Here is a 22,010-nt window from a genome sequence, read left to right on the forward strand (position 1 = left end):
GGAAACAAGAACCAGACAAGATCCTATTTTTGCTGCACAAATGCAATGCTGGGCAAAGTCCTGGTAAAGAAATAGAACTTTATTTTGTAAAAGTTTGAGAAAATACTTAAAAAACAAGCAAGTGAGGAGCTGTGACTAAGGTAAAACACAATCTGCAGATGGCACACAAAGGGCCATCCCCTCCCCAGAGTGACCCACCAGCCCCAAGGCACAGACACAGGAGTCAGAGCTCAGAGCCAGGCACTGTCCTACTGCTGGAGCTGGGGGCACATCCCAAAGTCCCTGAGCACTGAGGAGCCTGCAGGGCTCTGATCCCCCCAGGAGATCCCCACCACAAACCAAAACCTGACCCTAAGCACTGAGGAGGAGAGATAAACCCTCCAGAGCACCATCCATCACCACCACAGAATAAACACTTGTCCCTCTTCGAGGGAAGGATGGGAGCCAGGCTGGGCTCTGGGGAAGGCTCACCCTCCTCATCTGGGACAGTCCATCCCCTCCTGCAGCTCCTGCAGCTCCCTTGTCCCACCTGAGCCTCTGTCCAGCTCTCAGCTCACTTGGCGCTGGCCTCAGCAGGCAGAAAAGCAAAACCCCAAACAAGTTTTCAGGTTTACAGGGGAGGGTGAGAGGAAGGAGGGGAGAGAAACTGGAGCACAGCTGAACACAAAGTGAGCAGAGTCTGTTCCAGAGGATCCTGAGCCTGCTGAGGAGCAGAGGCTGCAATGTGGGAGTGAGGAATGGGACCTGTCCAGGCTCAGCCGCTCCAGCGCTGCTTTCCCTGGGCTGCAGCTCCCTCTGTGGGACTGTGGCACCACCCCACACCTGCAGGAAGGAGTGACAGTCACACCTGGGGCTGTGCCACCACCCCACACCTGCAGGAGCCAGTGACAGTCACACCCAGGGCTGTGCCACCACCCCACACCTGCAGGAGCCAGTGACAGTCACACCTGGGGCTGTGCCACCACCCCACACCTGCAGGAAGGAGTGACAGTCACACCCAGGGCTGTGCCACCACCCCACACCTGCAGGAGCCAGTGACAGTCACACCCAGGGCTGTGCCACCACCCCACACCTGCAGGAACAAGTGACAGTCACACCCAGGGCTGTGCCACCCCCTGGAACTGCACAGAACAAATGACAATCACACTCCTGGAGCTGGAAATGTAACCCTGGCTCATCCCTCCAAAAACACTTCTCAGAGCTCTGTAATGGAAAAAGGCAATCTGAGAACATGGAGTCTGTTTTGATTTTTGTTGGTGTTGTTTTTCCTGCTGTTTTGTTTTTCTTCAAGCCAAGTTGGTGACAATTTGACTTTCTGTGTTCAGGGCTGGCTCAAAAAAAAAACAAAAACCTGAACACAGCATAATACTACATCTCACAAAATTTGAAAATTTCTATCCTACCTTTCTGCAAGAAGTTTAACACAGCTCCTCTTTCCAAGCCTTTTGGGATTCACAAGAGGTTGAGCTATCAAGGTTGCTATTTAGCTCTCAGAAGTTTTTAAAGCCTTTTGAAAGGAGAAAAAAAACCCTCTTGAAGTCATCTATGGCACAGATAAGATGCTTCCATCTACCTTTCAGAGACTCCAGGGAGGCTGAGGAGCAGAGCCATCCAGCAGCCCCATGAAATGCGCTCAGGAGCTCTTGGGGACTCCCTGTGTTTACACAGCCTGTGCACATCAGGGTTTAAATACATTAATATAATTACAAAGTGAATGCCAAGGCTTCAGGAAAGAACAGGAGGCACCTCTGCCCACAGGACCCTGCACATGGAACTTGGGGCACCAAACATCTGCTCTGTGCAGTGCTGACAAAGTGTGTGTGCACGTGGCATTGCACATTAAAAAGGGCCACAGTTCCCCTCCAGCTCTGACTGGTGTCCTGTTCCTGTGGGCCAGACAGCCCTGCAGCCCAGTTCCTCCTTTTGCAGCTCAGGGGGAAGGGAGAAGAGCAGTTCTAGAAAAAGTTTGGGGGCGTGATGGGGCTGCAGAGTCAGCCAGGGAACCCCCAGAGCAGCAGCAGAACCTCAGAGCAGCAGCAGAACCTCAGAGCAGCAGCAGAATCTCCAAAGCAGCAGAATCTCCAAAGCAGCAGAATCTCCAAAGCAGCAGCAGAATCCCCAGAGCAGCAGCAGAATCCCCAGAGCAGCAGCAGAACCCTCAGAGCAGCAGCAGAGCCCCCAGAGCAGCAGCAGAACCTCAGAACAGCAGCAGAATCCCCAGAGCAGCAGCAGAACCCTCAGAGCAGGAGCAGAACCCCCAGAGCAGCAGCAGAACCCCCAGAGCAGCAGCAGAACCCCCAGAGCAGCAGCAGAACCTCAGAGCAGCAGCAGAACCCCAAGGGCAGCAGCAGAACTCTCAGAGCAGCAGCAGAACCCCCCAAGGGCAGCAGCAGAACCCCCAGAGCAGCAGCAGAACCTCAGAGCAGCAGCAGAACCCCAAGGGCAGCAGCAGAACCTCAAGAGCAGGAGCAGCAGAACCTCAGAGCAGCAGCAGAACCCCCCTGTCACTGCTCCCTGTCACTGTTGTCACTGCTCCCACCCCTCCCATCCATGCACAGGCAGGGCAGCAGGAACAAAAGGAAAAACTCTGGGATTTTACCATGTGAGCAGGAATCAGCAGCAGCAGGGGCAGCTCAGGTGCTGGAGAGCAGCTTGCTCTGCTCGGGGCTGGGCACGTCCTTGTCCTTGTCCCTGTCCTTGTGCTGGTGGGGCTGTGGCTGCTGCCAGGAGCCCTGGGAGCCCTGCAGGGGCCAGCCCAGCTGGGCACAGTGGCCACAGCACAGCAGGGCCAGCAGCCTGGCCCTCATCACCCGTGTGCACAGCACGAACATGATGCAGTTGGCTCCTCCTTGGAACGTGTTCCCAATTCCCTGCAAAGGAGGAGAGGAATCACCCGGGGCTGCTCCCACAGTGATACATATGTGCTAGTTAAATTGTAACTATATTAGCTAAATTGTTACTTTATTATCAATAGAAAAATTGTATTTAATTGTTATAAAGAAAAGGGAAAAGGAAATGGTTAAACAAAGCAGATAGAATTCTTCAAATGTGGGAGTAGAAGGATGTAGATGTAGAACAAGGATGTAGGTTTGATGAACAGTATCTGGAAATAAAAAGTTTTGGCCTTGAATTGGGCCAAATTGGGATGATTCCAAAGCACTGGACCCTGGACTAAGGCCTGTTGTGGGAACATATGTTTAATTATACAATTTTAGGAATAATGCACTTGCTCTGCCTGCAAGGTCAAGCAGTGAACACTGAGGAAGACCCAGAGCCTTCATTGGAAACAAGACCCCGAAAGGAGGAGAGACCCCTGCAGCTGGTGCAGCATGTGCAACACAACAAAGGGATGTAGATTTTAGAGACAGAAGCAAGGAGGAGCTTTCTAGAAGATTCTGTATTAATACGTATCAGTAAACAGTATAGAAGTGAGATTCTAACTTGGCTGATTTGGCACGTGCTGAAGGGAGAATCCCTCCCCACACCTTTATTCAACCAAACCACACCTCTGTTATACTGCATTACTGCTAAAATTTGTATTTACTCAAATTCATGTAACTCATATATTTTGATTGTATTCCTTTATATACAACTGCTGTTATTAATAAATTTCAGCTAAATTTAGCATTGTTGCTTTGATTAATTGGGCAAATGGAACATATCCATTTATAACACATGGGTATTCCAGGGAAGAACAAACAGCATGGCAGTGCTGATACTCACTGACTCTGAGAACAAGGAATTCAGAAAAATGAGCTTTTTTTTTCCCCCAAAAAGCCCCCAAAAGCAGATGAGGGGGCTGTGGTGTGCTGGCACTAGTGCAGGCTGAGCCCTGCTGCAGGACAGAACCCAGCACTGCTGTGGGAGCTGCAGCTGGCCCTGTCCATCCCAAAATGCAGCTTTCCTCTGCAGCCACTAGATGCTGCTGCTGTAGCTCCTGCCTCATTTCTGTCACTGCTGCAGCTCCTGCCTCATTTCTGTCACTGCTGCTGCAGCTCCTGCTGCATTTCTGTCACTGCTGCTGCAGCTCCTGCTGCATTTCTGTCACTGCTGCAGCTCCTGCCTCATTTCTGTCACTGCTGCAGCTCCTGCCTCATTTCTGTCACTGCTGCTGCAGCTCCTGCCTCGTTTCTGTCACTGCTGCTGCAGCTCCTGCTGCATTTCTGTCACTGCTGCTGCAGCTCCTGCCTCATTTCTGTCACTGCTGCTGCAGCTCCTGCCTCATTTCTGTCACTGCTGCTGCAGCTCCTGCCGCATTTCTGTCACTGCTGCAGCTCCTGCCTCATTTCTGTCACTGCTGCTGCAGCTCCTGCCTCGTTTCTGTCACTGCTGCAGCTCCTGCCTCATTTCTGTCACTGCTGCTGCAGCTCCTGCCGCATTTCTGTCACTGCTGCAGCTCCTGCCTCATTTCTGTCACTGCTGCTGCAGCTCCTGCCTCGTTTCTGTCACTGCTGCTGCAGCTCCTGCTGCATTTCTGTCACTGCTGCTGCAGCTCCTGCCTCATTTCTGTCACTGCTGCAGCTCCTGCCTCATTTCTGTCACTGCTGCTGCAGCTCCTGCCTCGTTTCTGTCACTGCTGCTGCAGCTCCTGCTGCATTTCTGTCACTGCTGCTGCAGCTCCTGCTGCATTTCTGTCACTGCTGCAGCTCCTGCCTCGTTTCTGTCACTGCTGCTGCAGCTCCTGCCTCATTTCTGTCACTGCTGCAGCTCCTGCCTCATTTCTGTCACTGCTGCTGCAGCTCCTGCCGCATTTCTGTCACTGCTGCAGCTCCTGCCTCATTTCTGTCACTGCTGCTGCAGCTCCTGCTGCAGCTCCTGCTGCATTTCTGTCACTGCTGCAGCTCCTGCCTCATTTCTGTCACTGCTGCTGCAGCTCCTGCTGCATTTCTGTCACTGCTGCAGCTCCTGCTGCATTTCTGTCACTGCTGCAGCTCCTGCCTCATTTCTGTCACTGCTGCAGCTCCTGCCTCGTTTCTGTCACTGCTGCAGCTCCTGCTGCGTTTCTGTCACTGCTGCAGCTCCTGCCTCGTTTCTGTCACTGCTGCAGCTCCTGCCTCATTTCTGTCACTGCTGCAGCTCCTGCCTCGTTTCTGTCACTGCTGCAGCTCCTGCTGCATTTCTGTCACTGCTGCAGCATCCCCCAGGCAGGGTTCACCTGTGGGGAGCAGGTGCTCTTGCAACACTCCCCCCCACCAAAGTGATTTTGGTTGCACCAAAGCCTTCTCTGCCCCCCAGGTGCCCCCTGGGACGCATTTCCCAGCAAACACTCACGTGCAGCACAACCAGGACGGAGTTCTGCACGGCAGGGGAGTTGCAGAGGGTGAGGATGAAGCGCACCGTGCTCCAGATGCGCAGGAAGATGAAGATGATGGGGATGAGGATGAGTTTCTTGTCGGCGATGCTGGCGCGGGGCTGCAGGGCGGGGGCTCCAGGCAGGATGGGGCGGTACTCAGAGAGAGCAGCGTGCTGCAGGGGGAGCAGGGACAGGGCTGAGCAAAACCTGGGACATGGAACTGAGCAAAACCTGAGACAGGGACTGAGCCAAACCTGAGATAGGGCTGAGCAAAACCTGAGAGAGGGACTGAGCGAACGCTGAGAGCAAAACCCTGAGAGACAGGGATTGAGGCAAAACCCTAAGATGGGGACTGAGCAAAACCTGAGACAGGGACTGAACAAAATTCTTCCAAATCATCTGCAGGATCCTGCCCTACCCAGGGCTGTGTTTATCCCCACCACAGCTGCATCACAGGCAGAAATTTGCAGAAGGACATCTACCCACACATGGGGCTTTTTTTCCTGGCACAGCTCAGAGAGAAAAGGAATCTCTGGATGCAGCTCCTTTCTCCACTCTCATCTGGATTTGTCTGTTATGCAAATGCTGTCCTAGAAGCCTGAATCCTGTGTGGTCACAAGGAACAGCCACAACTGGAGCTCTGAGTTCCAAAAACCTGTAGGACAGGGGGTCTCCTGTGTGGAGCCCAAAGCCATCCAGGGCCAGTACAAAAGAACATTCAGAAACACAAATTATCTTTGGAGACACTAAAAGGACTGAGAATTGCAATCCTGGTACAAGTGGCACAGCAGAAAACTGATTAAAGCTGAATTTGTCCTTCACATTCTGTTTCAGTTCTTGCTGTAGCATTTCCCTCATGAGCATCCCACAGCCCCTGCTTGTTCTCAAAGGGCTTTTACACAGTGCCAAGCTCTTGTGTGATGCTGGATCAGGGCTGGGGACATTTCAGTGTCCTGAAGAAATGCGAGGGGTGGAAATGGGGGATGGGATCACCCAGCAAAATACTCACTGCTCTGTTAATGTGCTTCTTGATGAGGATGTAGAGCACGGGCAGGGTGACATAGGCCAGGATCTCCCAGAGCTTCCCTGTCAGCAGCATCCACAGCAGCCGATCCTCGGCCTCCAGGTCCACCCAGCACCAGCCCACGGAGACGTTGGAGGCGTCGTAGCCAATCTTCCTCAGAGCCACAGCGGCCACCGTGATGGCCAGGGGCACACCCCAGCTGGGGACACAGACAGGGAGCTCAGCCAAGGACAGCCTGAGCTGAGCCCCCCAGAGCTCAGGGAATGGGCCAGAGCCAGGGATCCCCCCCAGTGCTGTCCCAGACCTGCAGCAGGAGTGGCAGCAGGTGAATTGGGCAGTGAATGAGCCAGGAGTGCAAACCCCCTCTGGGGAGCCTCTGTGGCCATGTGCAGCCCCCCAGAGCTGCAGGGATGTGCTGCCCTCTGAGCTGGGCTGCACAGCACACTCGGGGTGCAGGACCCACCCCAGCTCCCACCCTTCTCCATCCCCTCCTGCACACAGGGAGGATCAGCATCTGACAGGGCCAGGCCACTGTAAAATGGGATTTTCCTGCAGGTCCCAGCCAGCTGATTCTGAGCTTCACAAGCAGCCAAGTCCCACCTGCTGATTCCAAAGTGGAACTCAGCACACAGAGAAATCCACAGCTCCATTCTGTCAGAGGTTGAAGTGGAGGTGTATCAGTATTTTGGGAGCAAAAATGTAATTTCTGAAGGACAAAGAGCCAGGGAAAAGTACTGGTAGTAACAGCAAAAAGCTAAGAAAGCAAAGAGGAGCCACATCCACATAACTTGGACCTGTGACTTTGGCTTCCCACTTGACAGCAGAAGCAAACACAGGAAAGCATTTAGAAGAAAAACAACTGTGGTGACACATTTGAATTAAGTCACTCAGCAGCTTGGGCTGCCCACAAGAAACCATGAGGAAGAAGAGAAAAATCCCACCAGGCCAGAGAGAAATTCCAGCCCAGCAGTGCCCTGCTCCAGCTGAGTGTGTCACCTGCTCAGGGTAACAGGGGCTCAGACTGAGCCTCCAGAAAAATCCTCCTGCTGTCCCCACATGCAGAGAAAACAAACCCATGACTGTCCTGCTCTCATTCAGTCTCCCACTGACAGTCTGGAGCAGCTGCAGGGAGGATGGAAAGGAATTTGCCCCCCAAAATCAGACACCAGACTAGGCAGGCAAACAGCAGCTGCCTTGGCCAGATTATCTGAAACTCCATACCCCAAGTGTAGATAATCCCACGATATTAGATTTCAAAAATGCCCCATTTCCTACTCTTCAATAATGTATGGATTCACCTACTTACAAAAGAAAATATAAATATAAATATAAATATAAATATAAATATAAATATAAATATAAATATAAATATAAATATATGTAAATATAAATATAAATAATATGAATATAAATAATATGAATATAAATATGTGAAAAAAAAAATTGAGTCAACTCTTCAGCCTGTTTAGAACATTTTGTCTCAGGGTTCAGCTGGGAACAGGCAGTGCTAATCCCAGTCAGTGCTGTTATTTAAGGATAGTTGTGCTGTAGGAAGCCCTCCCCACTCTGTTATCAGGGCAGGCTTCTAAAAACATCCCAAATGTCACCACCACCATGAAAGTTTCCACACAATTCAGGATCACTTTGGTAAAACTGGCCATTTCTCAGAAAACAACTGCAAAGGCAAAGAGCTTCCATCCTCAGCACTGCTGGCAGAGCTGAGCACCAAGGTAAAGAATTCAAGAGAAATGGCACTTAATTAGAGAAACCAAGTAAAGGCACAAAGGCACCAGCAAAAAGGAAGTGAATTAAGAAACTAATTTGCCCAAATAATGATCTCATCAGCCAGCTGAAAGAGAATTAAGACAAAGCCAGGTAAAATTGTGGTGTGTGGATGTAAGACAGGACAGTGTAAGGACAGAGAGGCCACAGGAGGAAATAACTCACCACCAAGGAAGGGACCTAAAACCCTTCAGGAGATAACAGTGAAAGGAAGAATAAAACTGCTGCATGAACAGGAATGTTAACTTTCACTGGAATGCATTGTGGGATCAGATGGATATTTACACCAACACCAAGCACAAGGATTGCCAGCAAAGTGAAATCAGAAAGGTCCTGGGAAGGAATCAGACATTTCTGTGAACTCCAGCTCCATTTCAGCAGGCTGGAAAGGAGAACTGAGACTGGTGACTTGGCTGCTCCTGAGAGCTCCTAATGACAGACTCAAATGCCAAATGCCAAAGCTTTTACTGAACCAGAAGAAGGAACCAGGACTCATCACCCAAGGTGTGTAAGGACTGGAATTAAAATGACCCAAGAGAACAGAGAAGCAGAAATATCCCTCTGAGCAATTCAGTGGGCTGGGCCTCTCCAAAGCACACTTGGATGCAAAGTGTGGGAGAGAAGTGGGGGTGATTCCTCCTAAAAAGGCTGGAAATCCAACCTGTAAATCAGACACAACAGGAATCATTCCTGCAGTACTGCTCTGGTTATCTGGGAATAAAAAACTCCTCCAACCCAGCAGATCTTTGCACAGTCACACCAAAACAAGGCAAGGTAGGGATCCTTCAGCTGCAGAAGTGCTCAGCCTGCCTTGCCCTGCTTTTCTGGGGTCAGATTGCTCAACAACCAGTAATAACAATTTTGATTTATGCTGCACAGCTGCTTTTCCTCCTGGACGCTCCACAAGCAGGTGATTTGCTGTCACCTGCCTGCACAGGTTAGACAAGGAGCCATCCTGCCAGCAGGATGTCCTTCTGGGGATAGGAATTGTGTCTGTAAGGAGGGAAAAGTCAGGATATCCTAGGCAGCTCCAGGAAGGAGCTCTGAGCACACATTGTAACCAGAACTCCAAATCTGCCCCAATTCCACCATGCAGGAGGCAGCCCATGAAGGATTGAGATGAACAATGCAGTAGTTTATATATATTCCATGGACATGAATATACATACATGTTATAAATGTGTCTATGTATATATATGTATATAAACACACATGTATTTTAACACATATATATTTTAATATATAGGCATGCACATGCTTATAGATCTTTTTAAAGTAAGTATATTTGTGGCTATAATAATCTGCACAGCCTGATCATGAAATTAAAACCCTTCAATTGTCACCAATTGGTACCAAAAGCCAAGCAGGGAACAATCCCAAGGTGGGTTCTGTCTGTGTGGTCCATTCCTCACCCCGAGTTTGGACCAACTTCTCTCCCAACAAAGGTGATGTTTTCCAAGCTGATGACACCTGACACTTGGAAATTCAGCAGCAGTGAGGCAGCCCTGCTCACTTGCACTCTGGGTGCCAGAACTCACATTTTACAGCTACATAAGTGTTTCCAAAGCTGACTGCAGCCTTGTTTTCAAAGCTCCTCTGAGCCCAACAAGTTTAAAAGCAAAGCAGCTCTCCAGCCTGGAATTGGTGGATGTGTTAGCACAGGAATCCCTGTGGCACAAACCTGTCTGACAGGTTTGATCCACTGTGACATCCTCATTTCCCTCAGGAAAATTCTGGGTTCTGGCTCCCAACACATATTTAGTCAGCTCCATCTCCAGCATGATGTCCAGGGTTTGATGTCTCAGGTAACTCCCAAAGTGCAGGGAAGGAAAGCAGGGTGATGTGTCACGAGGGGATGGGCAGACAACACGTCCTCACTTGTTTTCTCTGCTTTTCAGACAGATCACAGAGCAGAAGCAGCTTTACAGGAAGCATTTACAAAGCAGAACCTGACCACAGGTGCTCAACAGCCTTTAAAAAGAGCAAGGTGTTGATCAGTACCAAGGGCTGAAGGTGGCATTTCATTTTTATTGTAAAGAATCGAAAATAAACTGAACAAATTCACTCAGCAGCAGCTCAGTTTGAGCATCTGTCCCTCTGTGTCTCCCAGGATTTTTGCAGTTTTTGGAGTGCACAGATTGCAGCCAGCTCTGTTTCAGTGGCTCTGTTTCTCTCCACACTTGGTAGCTGACAAGGCTGAGGAGCATTAAAGCAGATGGAGAGAGTGAAGCAGAGACAAAAGCCATACAAGCAATTAGCAGACGGGAAAATTACAAATAAGCCAGATTTGCCTGAGCTCTTTGATGTGTCTGGTGGAGCCAGAAGCCCACAAAGGAGCCAGACTTGTTTTTTATATCCATTAAGCAACATGTGGCTCTTTACAGCACCCTGTCCTTGCTCTCAGAGTTCCACTCTCCATTTACTGGAGGTGAAATAACACAAACACTCCTCCAGTGCAGCTTCTCTCAGCTCCAGCACCACCTTGATGTGTCCAGGGCCATGTGCAGCCCCCCAAATGATGCATCTGCCACTAAAGGTGATAAATATTTGACTGGGATACCAAAGAAAATTCTCTACATGTCCTGAGGGTGTTTTTTTCCCCTTTTAAACCAGATCACTCCTCTTATAATTTATTGCAAAAGCTTGGCAACACGGGGGACTAAAGGATCACTCTTTTGCCCAGCACATGATTCCACAAGCTCCAGTTGCATAATGAAAGCTTTTACTGAACATGATGTGGGAAATCAGTGCCCTAAATAGCAGAAACTGAGACATAAAGCTACACTGTGGTGGGGTTTGTCTTGCCTTCAACCAAACATGCCAAAACAACCTTCAGAGTGCTTCTCCTGCAGTTTCATCACCTGTGGACAACATTCAGTTTGTGAGATTGGGATTACAGCGACCTGCCTGGGCAGAGGGGAAGGATCCACAGCCCAGGCTCACAGGTGGAGGTTGGGGAGCCGTTGTAACAGATCCCAAATACGGAGGTGTGGGCAGCACAGGCAGGTACCACGGGCACAAACAAGGTTTGTTATGTTATTTCTAGAACAGCAGAACAGACTGGAGGGAAAGCAGAAGCCAGGATTTTCAGTCATTAGAACTTGCCAGAGATTCTTCTAAGCGACCTTGAACAAAAAAACTTTTCCACATCTCCAGCTCTTCAGTTGGGAAGGGAAAGGGAGGACGAGCAGGGTCGGTTGGTTAAAAGGCAGCAAAATCCCAGTTTAGGAGGAATTTGAGGGGGAGAAGAGAAGCACAGAGACTGAAGAGACACCCGGGGCTCCATCCCCAGCAGGGCACAGCGGGGTGGGGGGTCACACAGCACCCACCTGACGGCGTGGAAGCCCCAGAGCCAGCCCGAGCCCGCGGGCGAGCCCCGGACGATGCTCAGGTACAGGTAGAGGGCGATGGCCATGGTCCAGAAGAAGGAGCTGGTGTTGGCGAAGGTGGACAGGGCTCCCTGCAGCACGCAGTCCCACGAGGAGTGCTGGAAGTCCCTCAGCACCCCGTAGAAGTAGGAGAGGGCCGAGAGCAGGTCGGCCAGGGACAGGTAGAGCAGCAGCTGCCGCGGGCGCGTCCGCAGCTCCGGCCAGAGCGCGTGGGAGCCGAGCAGCAGCGCAGAGCCCGCGCAGGACAGAGCGCAGGACAGCAGCACCGCAGCGCGCTCCGCCGCGGACAGCGGGGTGGGGGGCAGCGGGGACATGGGCACCGGGACAGGGACAGACAGGGACAGGGGAGAGGGGACAGGGACAGGGGACACCGGGAGGGGGACAGGGGAGAAGGACACGGGACAGACAGGTACAGGGGAGAGGGGACAGGGACACGGGACAGGGGACACCGGGAGAGGGGATAGTGAGGGGACAGGGAGGGGATAGCGGAGGGACAGAGAGGGGATAGCAGAGGGACAGAGAGGAGACAGCCGGGGGACAGTGAGAGGGGACACAGAGTGGGACAGCGGGGGAGGGACAGAGAGAGGAGGAAGAGAGGGAGGGACAGAAAGGGGACAGCGAGGCGGGGCAGAGAGGGGACAGTCGGGGGACAGCGGAGAGGAGCGAGAGGACAGCAGCGGGTGACAGCGGGATGGAAGGAGGGGACAGCGGGATGCAGCCCCGCGGGACGGGCGCTCTCTGTCCGCAGTGACCGGCCCGCTGTTCCCGCTGTCACCTCTGTCCCCGCTCCGCCAGCCCCGCCGTGTCCCCAGCCCGGCACCGGCCCGGACCCCGCAGCAGCCGGAGCGGCCCCGGGAGCGGCGGGGCCCGGCCCGCCCCCGGCGTCATGTGAGAGCGGCCGGGCCGGCCCCGCTCCGGGAACCGGGACAGGGATCGGGAATGGGACAGGGACCGGGATCGGGACAGGGAATGGGACAGGGACGGGGAACCGGGACAGGGACAGGGATCGGGACGGGGAACCGGGACAGGGATCGGGAAGGGATCGAGTTCGCTCCCTCCAGGGCGCACGGAGCAGCCCTGAAAACCCTTTTTTTTAAATTTTTTTTAAATTTTTTAAATTTTTTTTTTTTTTTTTCCTTTCAATGACAAGACCCGCCCTGGCCCCGAGAGCGGGACAGGAACAAACGCCGGGGTGGCTGCTCCTTCCCCAAGGACAGCGCGCACCTCACCTCCCCTGCTGGCACAGGGACTGCTGCGCTGATTTATGCACAAACTGCTTCCTTCGGAAACAAGATCTTCTTTCAACGTACCTCAGCTACCACTCGGTTAAACTCCAGCCAAGCAGGCTTTACTTTCCTAGGAATTTATTTTTGGAGCGTGATGCCTTCTGCATGTTTTTTACAGAAAAGGGAAGCTGCAGGAACTTGCATTTCCCCCCCACACAACCTGAGACCAACAGCTTTTTTAACTTTATCATTATTGCAGGCTTTCTTTAGCTACCACCTGACCCTCAAAAAACCCCCACGAGACAAAGCTTTGTCAAGGCTGCATTCCCAGTTGTTGCTCCTACACATTCTTGGCTTCCTCTTTGTTCCCTGGTTTCCCTTTTCCCCACTTTTATAGCACAAGCCCCACCTATCACAGACATCCAGACAAACCACGTCAGCAAACACCCTGCCTTGGTGAGTGCTGCTTTTATTTTGGGTGATGGATGTGGCTCCACAACACAGTTTAATTAAGTCTTGCCAGACAGAGAATCAAGATAAATCCAGAACTTGCATTTCCACTGACTTGTGGCTGTGATTCAGATATTCCTTTCTCCTCAGTTCTAAAAAAAATGGCTTGTCAGGGAGAAAAAATGGAGAAATGGATCTTTGCCTTAACAATCTGAAATAGAGCAGGCAGGGTTTCTCCCTGTCTTCTAAAATAAGAGTACAGGAAGTTTGCACACAGAAGTCACCACTCAACAGCAGGGCATACTCAGAGTTTGTGCTTCAAAACTGAGCAACAAAAGGCAAATAATTCTCACTAAAGATTCCCATCTCCTTCCATTTTCTCTGCACCTCCATGTGCAATTCAGCATCTCTGTGGCACTCCTGGTGTTTCACCTCCTCACTGCAGGGCAGGGGAGCAGCTGCGTCTGCCTGAACACACATTCCTCCTCCAGCCCCAAGGAATCTGCAGTTGCCCAGAGAACAGAAATATTTGGAAACTGCCCAAAGACCCATCTCAATTCAAAGGCAGCATTGTCTGTAGCTCGGGGATAAAAATCTAAGGAAGTCATTTGTCATACAGCAAGGCACACAATGAAAATTCTCCTTTCAGAATTGCACCTTCAGATGCTTTTTACAGCACAGGGAGATAAAGCAACATGGTATTTGGTGAAAAGACACAAAAAATCTTTTTTAATGACTGGAATTCACCCCACCAGCTACTAAAAGAGTTTCCTGACACACAGGCTGCACTCTGCATCTTATAAAGCACTGGGTGAGCTGTAACTACATAAATTTACCTCCACTGTGAGACAGAATGTACTGATGTAACCTTTCAATTTTTTTTTTTAATGGCTTCAACAAGAATTTTTGCTTTGCCTTTGCAGCTGGGTAGGAAGCTGGGCTGAGGCACAGCTCTCCATTAACTGGGAGCCTGGTCAGAGGCCTTGGGGCTTTCAAGTGATGATTAGGAGCTGAGACCCCAGAGCACCTCTGCAATATCACAGAGCCTTCACAGAGCCTGCTGCTCTGCTGGATTTAGTGCCATATCCATCAGTGGGACACTTCCATCAGAGATGCAGACACTCCACAGCAAAAGCAGAAGTTCTGCTCTGGCTCTGCCTCCCCTGAAAGGCCCCAAGCCCAGCTCTGGCTGGTCAGGGAGGACACCTGGGCTTCTGCTCAGCCCTGTCCCACATCCCAGCTCTGGGGCACAGACTGAGGAAGGAAAACCTCTGCACCATTTACAGCTCTTTGTTCCTGAGAGCTGAGCCAAGAGACCCCGAGATGCATTTCCCACTCTAAGGCCACAGCTGGAAGAACAAACAAACCCCCCAAAATGCCAGCCCAGCATCCCCTGTGTCCCCAGCACCCAGCAGAGGTCACTGCTGCTCCAGGGATTGTTCTCCCATCACTGCTGCCCTGCTCTCACAGCTCCTCACAGCTGCCTCAAACAGAAAAGAAGCTGAGTCCAGTTTCATTGAACCCAGAAAAAAAAAGTTAAAAAGCAGATGAGCACTGCAATAACCAGAACCCTTTAATGTGTGAGCTCTCAATTCCAACCAAGGAAGCCAGAACAACTGCTGCTCACACTTATTAGCTGAAAACAATTCAGACCCACAACTCACACCCTCGTCAGAGGAGCCCAGAATTAAACTCATCCTGCACAACCTTCCCTGGCACAGACCTCAGCACAGCCTGGCTGGGTTTGTGAGAGACCCCAGCCTGAAGCAGAGACCTTGCTCCAGAATTGTAGCACAATTTAGGGAAAAAAAAAGCCAGCCAAGAGTTTTACCAGCACCTGAGCTCTTCATTTCCAGGAGAATGGGAGGGTTTTTGTCACCCCTGCTCCTTGGGGTCACTGCATCGGCTGAAAGGAGCCCAGGGGAGCCTGGGCAGAGAGGTGAAAATCCTCCTGCTTGTCCTTTGTGGCTTTTTCTAGCATGTGACCAAAAAAAAAAAAAAAAAAAAAAGTCTACATTTCTTGCACTCCTGGTACAGATTAAGGACCTAATCCTCAACATTAACCCCTTCTCTTCCATTCTGCATAGACACCAACACTGACAGCTTTTGATACAGCACTGCTGGGAGACACCCAGGGCTGCCCAGAAACTTCCAGAACGATCACTCAGAGACTCCAGAACCATCTCTGAGCAGCTGCCCCCCTCCAGACACCTTTCCTCAAGGAGACTGAGAAAACTCAGGTCAAAAAACCGACAAGGAAATACATTCCCAAGAGATCTCCCAAGGAAAAATGAGCAGCAGGGCAGGCAGGCAGAGAGAGAGGAGCAGATCCAGCCTGAGTTCCAGCAGCTGCCACTGTCCCCCAGGAGCCAGAGTGGGGACTGCACCAGCCAAGGTGCCCTCATGTCACCACAGGAAATGACAATGAGGGAATTAAAGCTGGTTTTCATTTATTCCCAGTCCTCTGGATGGGCTAAGTGAAAATAAGTTGAATTAAAGCCAGTTTTAATTTATTCCCAGTCCTCTGGAAATCCCCTGTAACCAGTCCAACACAAGAAGCAGCTCCTGGAGTTGCAAAGTGGGGATGGAGCAAACATGACCCTGGACAAAGCTGCAGGATGGGGCTGGGGCTGAGCCCCTGCTGCCCCATCCCAGGGCAGACAGTTTGTCCCCCCTACACAAAACCCACCCTCAGCAAGCCCAGGGGCTTTTCTTCCAGCAAACAGAGATGCTCAGTCATTTTAAACAGTCCCATTAACATTAAAAAGTGTCAGGCTGCAGAGACAGCACAAGAATTCCAGCCAGCAGCTCTCAAAAAAAAAAAAAAAAAAAAAGAAGCCTCTGAGCAATGAGAATTTTTTTGCAGGCAGAATGTAATTAGTGACACTGCTGGAACCAAGCCAGCAGCAATCAATGGATTAAAGGATGCTCCAAGTGTTGTGATAGTTATTAATTTCAAATTTAAATTAGGGGATTAATATGGGATATTCCTTCACGCTGTGGCTGTGTGGAGAAAAATAAAGATATTAATATTGTATATTCCATAAGGAAACAGAGCATGCCACCAACAAATATCAAAAATTACATTTAAGACCTGATCACAAGACCCAGCAGCTCAGACTCCAGCAGGGAGGGAGGGCTAGCACTTTGGGAAAGGGCATTTACACAGAATGCAAGAGGCTGCTCTGCATCATCTTCCTGGAATTCTTTAATGATATTTTTCTGATATTCTCATTACCTATAATAGGTATGGACTGCACCTCTTATATTTAGTAGCTGGAAAACAGGCCAAATGGTGGTAGGAATTTTGGGGTGTAGCTTTTACTGAGATCCAGCACTATGCAAGGGCTGCCCACACCTGTGCCTTTAGCACAGTGAGACAGAAGAGCTGACAATGAGAGCTGGAAGAAAAGCCAGGGTGCACATCAGCTTCCTGAGAGCTGCTTCACAGCAGTGATTTGGAACAGAAGTGCAAGGCAGCAAAAGGACAACTCTGCTACAGGGAAAGGGTGCAAGAGAGCCCTCCAGAGGAATTGGGGAAGGACAAGGAAAGAACAGGACCTGCAGCAGTGTGTTCATCTTCTCTTTCCCGTGCTCTCCTCTCTGGTGCAGTGACATCTGTCCTGTGGCACTCCTGGCTCAGCTCCAGCTCCATCCCAGCAGGGACCCATCCCCAGGGCAAAGCCCAACAATGTGCAGCACTTCTAGGGCAGTATACTTGCTGATTGCTTCCTCGACTATTGCTCACAACAACCAGCTAAGACACTGCCAAAGAAACACTCACAGCTGGCACCACACGAGGGGAGCTGGGGCTGAGATCCTCCTCTCTTCTCATTCACGGAGCCTGGGGACAAACAAAGAGTCAGGGGATGAACTGCAGCAGCACTGAAGGGAAAACTTCCAGAGGAGAAGAGGCTCAAACTCATAAATCAACAGTTATCCTGCCCCTTACCCCCAAATCTTGGTTAGGGCTCTAAAAATTACCAATATTAACAAAATAAACACAGCTGACCTGTCTGTAATCTGTTTTTATCTCAATGAGCTCCCAAGTCTCCCACACCACCATTAGGACAGTGCAACAGTCAAGTGCTGAATAGTTTAAGACACAAACCTGGTTAAAGTGCTGGTGTGTCCCAGGCTGCACAGAAAGAGAATTCTCTGGGAGCAGAAAGGAAAAAGGCACCAAGACTCACCTGTGCTGAAGGCAGTGCACTTTGCACCAGACCTGGGGTTATCCTGCACTCCTGCAGCTCCTGCAAGCACATGAGAACACAACCCTGAGCACAAAGGAGCTGTGAGCCCTGTCCCACAGCCCCAGGAGCAGGGCACTGATTGCCCAAGGGCCTCTTGTGCAACACCTGAGGGCAAAGGTGCTGCACAGGAGGAGCCCCAGGGCTCCACCAGCCCCTGTGGTGCTCCCACTGCCAGTGCCATACCTGGGGGCTCTCACACACCTGAGCCTCCATCCCCCCTCCCAATGCACCAGGTTTCAAATTCCAAAAGCTCCAGAATCCAGTTTGTGCTTGGGCAGCAGGGCACAGTCAGCTGAGACTCTCAGTTCTCTTTTGCTCCCAGTGAAGTTTTATTTCCTCTCCCCCAAGCCACCAGAACCTGCATCCTGCAGAGACAGGGGTGAGCACTCCAGGCTCAGAGCAGATGTCAAAGCCCCAAGGTCCAGGCTCTCACCAAGCCCCCAGTACCTGGGAGCAGATGTTTTTACAAAAGATACACAGTGATTAAACCCAAAACTGCCATCCAACCAGCCAGGACAGCACAGAGCACCCACCAGGCACTGTCAGGGCACAAGGGCTCCATCCCCAGGAGGCTGCACCAATTAATTAAAAAAATCACATCTAGACTGTGATCTTCCCACCCTGAGGAAAAAAAAGCAAATAATCTGAAAACATCAGAACCAGGACCTGAGAAGAGCACCCACCTGCCTGTCCTGCAAACTCTGGAAGGAGCTTTGTTTAAACAGTGACCTCACCATCCCTGCAACATTTCCCACCAGGATCAGGACAAACCAGACTGTCTCAAAGGCAATTAACAGGTCAGGGACAAGCACAGCCATAGGAGAGCAAAACAGTCTGGTACAGAAGAGGGAGATCCTGCTTCATCTTTCCTCCTCCTCGGGGGACAGAGCAGAATTGCTGTTTTGGGAACTGTAAAGCTTTCCTTTGAGCCACTAAAAACTAAGCATGACAGGGCCAGGGAAAGATGTTTAGGGAGCATTCTTGCAGCAAGACAATGACCCTGCTTTTAATTTTTCAAATCATTTTAGCTCCCCTCTGCTGCTTGCTACCTATAAAAATCCCTAGTGCTTTAGGAAAGGAGGAAACAAATTCACAAGCACAATTTGAAGAGGTGCCACTCACAGATTACATGAGCACATTGAGTTGAATTTTCCATTTAAGGGCTCAATTTGCCCCAAAATGGCAATTTCTCCTTAAATAAAAGACAACACTTGACCTGTTTCACTTCACACTGACTGCTAGGGTGCTTTACCTGGAGAGAGGCTCACAAATCTCAGCAGCTCACACCTGCCTGCTGGGGTAGAGGGCTAAATCTCACTGTAGGGGTGACAAAGCAGCAGGAAAAAGCTGTTTGGTGTAGCAGTGAATTAGCCTATGAAGAAATCATCACCATAAAACAACAAGCTGAGGGGTGTGGAAGGTGGAAAAACTCTCCTGTTACAGAAAGTCTGCATTCCAAGAAAGGTAAAAGGTGCTGTCAGGTGAGATCTGCAGCAATCACTTTGTCAGCACAGAAATATGTGACACCACAAGCTTCATTTAATCAACATATTTGTTTCAGCTCACTCCCAGCATTGTGCCTTCCTCCTGCTGTCAACAAGTGGAGTTTTACACTCTGTGGAGTTTTACACTCTGACCAACCCAGTCTGGCCCTGAGCTGGGAACTGCAGAATTGCACAGTCTCACTAAAGATCTGAGCAATCCCCACTGAAACCTGATGCAAACAGATCCTCTGCCCCTGGAAGCTTCAAATAATTCCTGTTGTAAGGCAAAACAAAGCTGAATTTTCATCAGTGAAACATTTGGGTGAAGCCCCAGCAAGAGGAGAAAGTCTGAGTGTAAAGCAAGAATTTTCACACCTCAGAAAGATTTAGTTGAAATCAGCTACTTCCACTGCCTGTTTTAAACCAGGCTGACTCCAAAACTAGCCCAGGATGCTCAGTGCCTTTTATTCAGCCTGTTCTAATAAACCATTTCTAGTTCTGAGCCGTGGAATTAGATGTGATGTCTAAACTGACTCCCTTGTCACCAGCATGAACTGCCATCCCTGGGAAAAATTAGCCTCAACCTAAACAATTCCATGATTCCAGATAAAACAACTTTGGTGGTGGCAGAATGAGAACAAATTCTTTCATTTTCCCCCAAAGATATCAATCTTTCCTCTTATGAATCTTCAGGTAGGAGAGGAAGGGCCTTGCTTCTGCAAAGGGCTACAGGAGGGGAGGGGGAAAGAAAGGAAAAGGAAATATTCTTTATCCCAGGGGCAGTTCCTGTCATGTTCTAGGGGATTTCGAGAGAAAACGGGACAGGACAGGGACAGGGACCCACAGAACTCACCTGGGGCAGGGACCGGGACTCACAGAACTTACCTGGGGCACGGAGGGCTCACAGCTCTTACCTGGGTCAGCCCCGGGGCTCAGGGCACTCACCTGGGGTAGGGACAGGGACTCCCAGTCTTACCTGGGCACGGGGCAGGGACTGACAGAACTTACCTGGGGCAGGAAGTGGGGCTCACAGCGCTCACCTGGGGCACAGGACAGAGACTCCCAGATCTCATCTGGGCATGGGTCACGGACTCACAGCGCTCACCTGGGCACGGACCGGGGCTCAGATCTCACCTGGGCACGGACCGGCGCTCAAATCTCACCTGGGCACGGACCGGGGCTCAGATCTCACCTGGGCACGGTCCGGGGCTCGGATCTCACCTGGGCACGGTCCGGGGCTCGGATCTCCCCGGGCTCGGATCTCCCCGGGGCTCGGATCTCCCTCGGGCTCGGATCTCCCGGGGCTCGGATCTCCCCGGGACTCGGATCTCCCCGGGACTCGGATCTCCCCGGGACTCGGATCTCCCGGGACTCGGATCTCCCGGCTCCCCACTCTCCGCTCCCCGCTCCTGCCCGGGGCTCGGATCTCCCGGGACTCGGATCTCCCCGGCGCTCGGATCTCCCCGGGGCTCGGATCTCCCGGGGCTCGGATCTCCCCGGGCTCGGATCTCCCCGGGGCTCGGATCTCCCCGGGACTCGGATCTCCCGGGGCTCGGATCTCCCCGGGACTCGGATCTCCCGGGGCTCGGATCTCCCGGCTCCCCACTCTCCGCTCCCCGCTCCTGCCCGGGCTCGGATCTCCCCGGGCTCGGATCTCCCCGGGGCTCGGATCTCCCCGGGGCTCGGATCTCCCGGGGCTCGGATCTCCCCGGGGCTCGGATCTCCCCGGGGCTCGGATCTCCCGGGGCTCGGATCTCCCGGCTCCCCACTCTCCGCTCCCCGCTCCTGCCCGGGCTCGGATCTCCCCGGGGCTCGGATCTCCCGGGGCTCGGATCTCCCGGGGCTCGGATCTCCCCGGGCTCGGATCTCCCGGGGCTCGGATCTCCCCGGGCTCGGATCTCCCGGGGCTCGGATCTCCCGGGGCTCGGATCTCCCGGCTCCCCACTCTCCGCTCCTGCCCGGCGCTCTCCTCTCGCTCCGCCGCTCCCGGAGCCGCTCGCAGCCGCAGCCCCGCGCTCGCCCCGGGCCCGCAGCGCTCGGACAGGGGCGGGCTCACGGCTCGGGCTCACGGCTCGGGCTCAACAAGCCCGGACAAGCCCCGGGCGAGGAAAGCTCGGGCTGAGCCTGCCCGGCCCGAGAGAGCGGCAGCGCCGCGGGGACACCGAGCGGGGACGGAGGGGATGGAGGGGACAACGGGGGATGGAGGGGACAACGGGGGATGGAGGGGACAACGGGGGATGGAGGGGACAGAGGGGACAACGGGGGATGGAGGGGACAACGGGGGATGGAGGGGACAGAGGGGACAACGGGGGATGGAGGGGACAACGGGGGATGGAGGGGACAGAGGGGACAGCGGGGGATGGAGGGGACAGCGGGGGATGGAGGGGATAGAGGGGACAGCGGGGGATGGAGGGGACAGCGGGGGATGGAGGGGATGGAGGGGACAACGGGGGATGGAGGGGACAGCGGGGGATGGAGGGGACAGAGGGGACAACGGGGGATGGAGGGGACAGCGGGGGATGGAGGGGATAGAGGGGACAACGGGGGATGGAGGGGACAGCGGGGGATGGAGGGGACGGAGGGGATAACGGGGGATGGAGGGGACAGGAGGGGATAGAGGGGACAGTGGGGACAGCCTCACACTCTCCGGGCATGGACACGGAGCAGGCTCCGGCCACAGCTCCGGATTAATTTGGATTAATTAATGTCGCAGCCCCTGATTCCTGTCGCAGCCCCTATTCCTGTCGCAGCCCCTATTCCTGCCACAGCTCTGGGGATCTCAGACACCCTGAGGTGTCTGAGGTTCCAGGGCTGAGTCCAGTCTGTTCCACTGAGAAAAGACCACATGAGGAGGAGAAATGCAAGATTCCTGGCAAAGGGGTGTCACCCACAATCCCCTCACAGGCTCCAGGAACTGGGAAAAGGCAGCTGGGATATTTTTTTCCTCTGCTTTGTATCAACTTTACTTTTTTTAGTAAAAAAGGGCCAGGTGCAGATGCCAGCCCAGCACAAGCTCAGAGTGACCCTGGAAGACCCCACCATTCCCTGCCCTCCTCCAGGTGCCCTGGCTTCCCTTCCCTGCCCTCACCTGAAGATGCAGCTGAGGGAA

At 52.2% G+C, this 22,010-nt stretch overlaps 1 protein-coding gene across 3 annotated transcripts; it reads right to left on the reverse strand.

The window, feature by feature from the left end:
- Positions 1 to 58: 58 nt before the first annotated feature.
- Positions 59 to 14,960, reverse strand: GPR157 (G protein-coupled receptor 157). 3 transcript variants are annotated; one of them, XR_008842014.1, is made up of 6 exons: positions 11,429 to 14,960; positions 6,303 to 6,516; positions 5,272 to 5,466; positions 2,600 to 2,870; positions 1,404 to 1,507; positions 59 to 822 (listed from the first exon to the last, which is right to left on the reverse strand). XR_008842014.1 is itself a non-coding variant. In XM_056508158.1 (5 exons), the coding sequence occupies exons 1-4, from the start codon at positions 11,800 to 11,802 to the stop codon at positions 2,634 to 2,636; spliced, it is 1,020 nt and encodes a 339-aa protein (XP_056364133.1). In that variant the 5' UTR covers positions 11,803 to 14,960; the 3' UTR covers positions 59 to 822; positions 2,600 to 2,633. The 3 variants fall into 3 exon arrangements, 2 of the variants coding, with proteins under 2 accessions (XP_056364133.1, XP_056364134.1); XM_056508158.1 differs by lacking the exon at positions 1,404 to 1,507; XM_056508159.1 differs by lacking the exons at positions 59 to 822; positions 1,404 to 1,507 and adding an exon at positions 1,054 to 1,072 and having other exon boundaries at positions 11,429 to 11,873.
- Positions 14,961 to 22,010: the final 7,050 nt, after the last annotated feature.

This window comes from Oenanthe melanoleuca, chromosome 21, assembly GCF_029582105.1.
Source record: "Oenanthe melanoleuca isolate GR-GAL-2019-014 chromosome 21, OMel1.0, whole genome shotgun sequence".
NCBI classification, from domain to species: Eukaryota; Metazoa; Chordata; class Aves; order Passeriformes; family Muscicapidae; genus Oenanthe; species Oenanthe melanoleuca.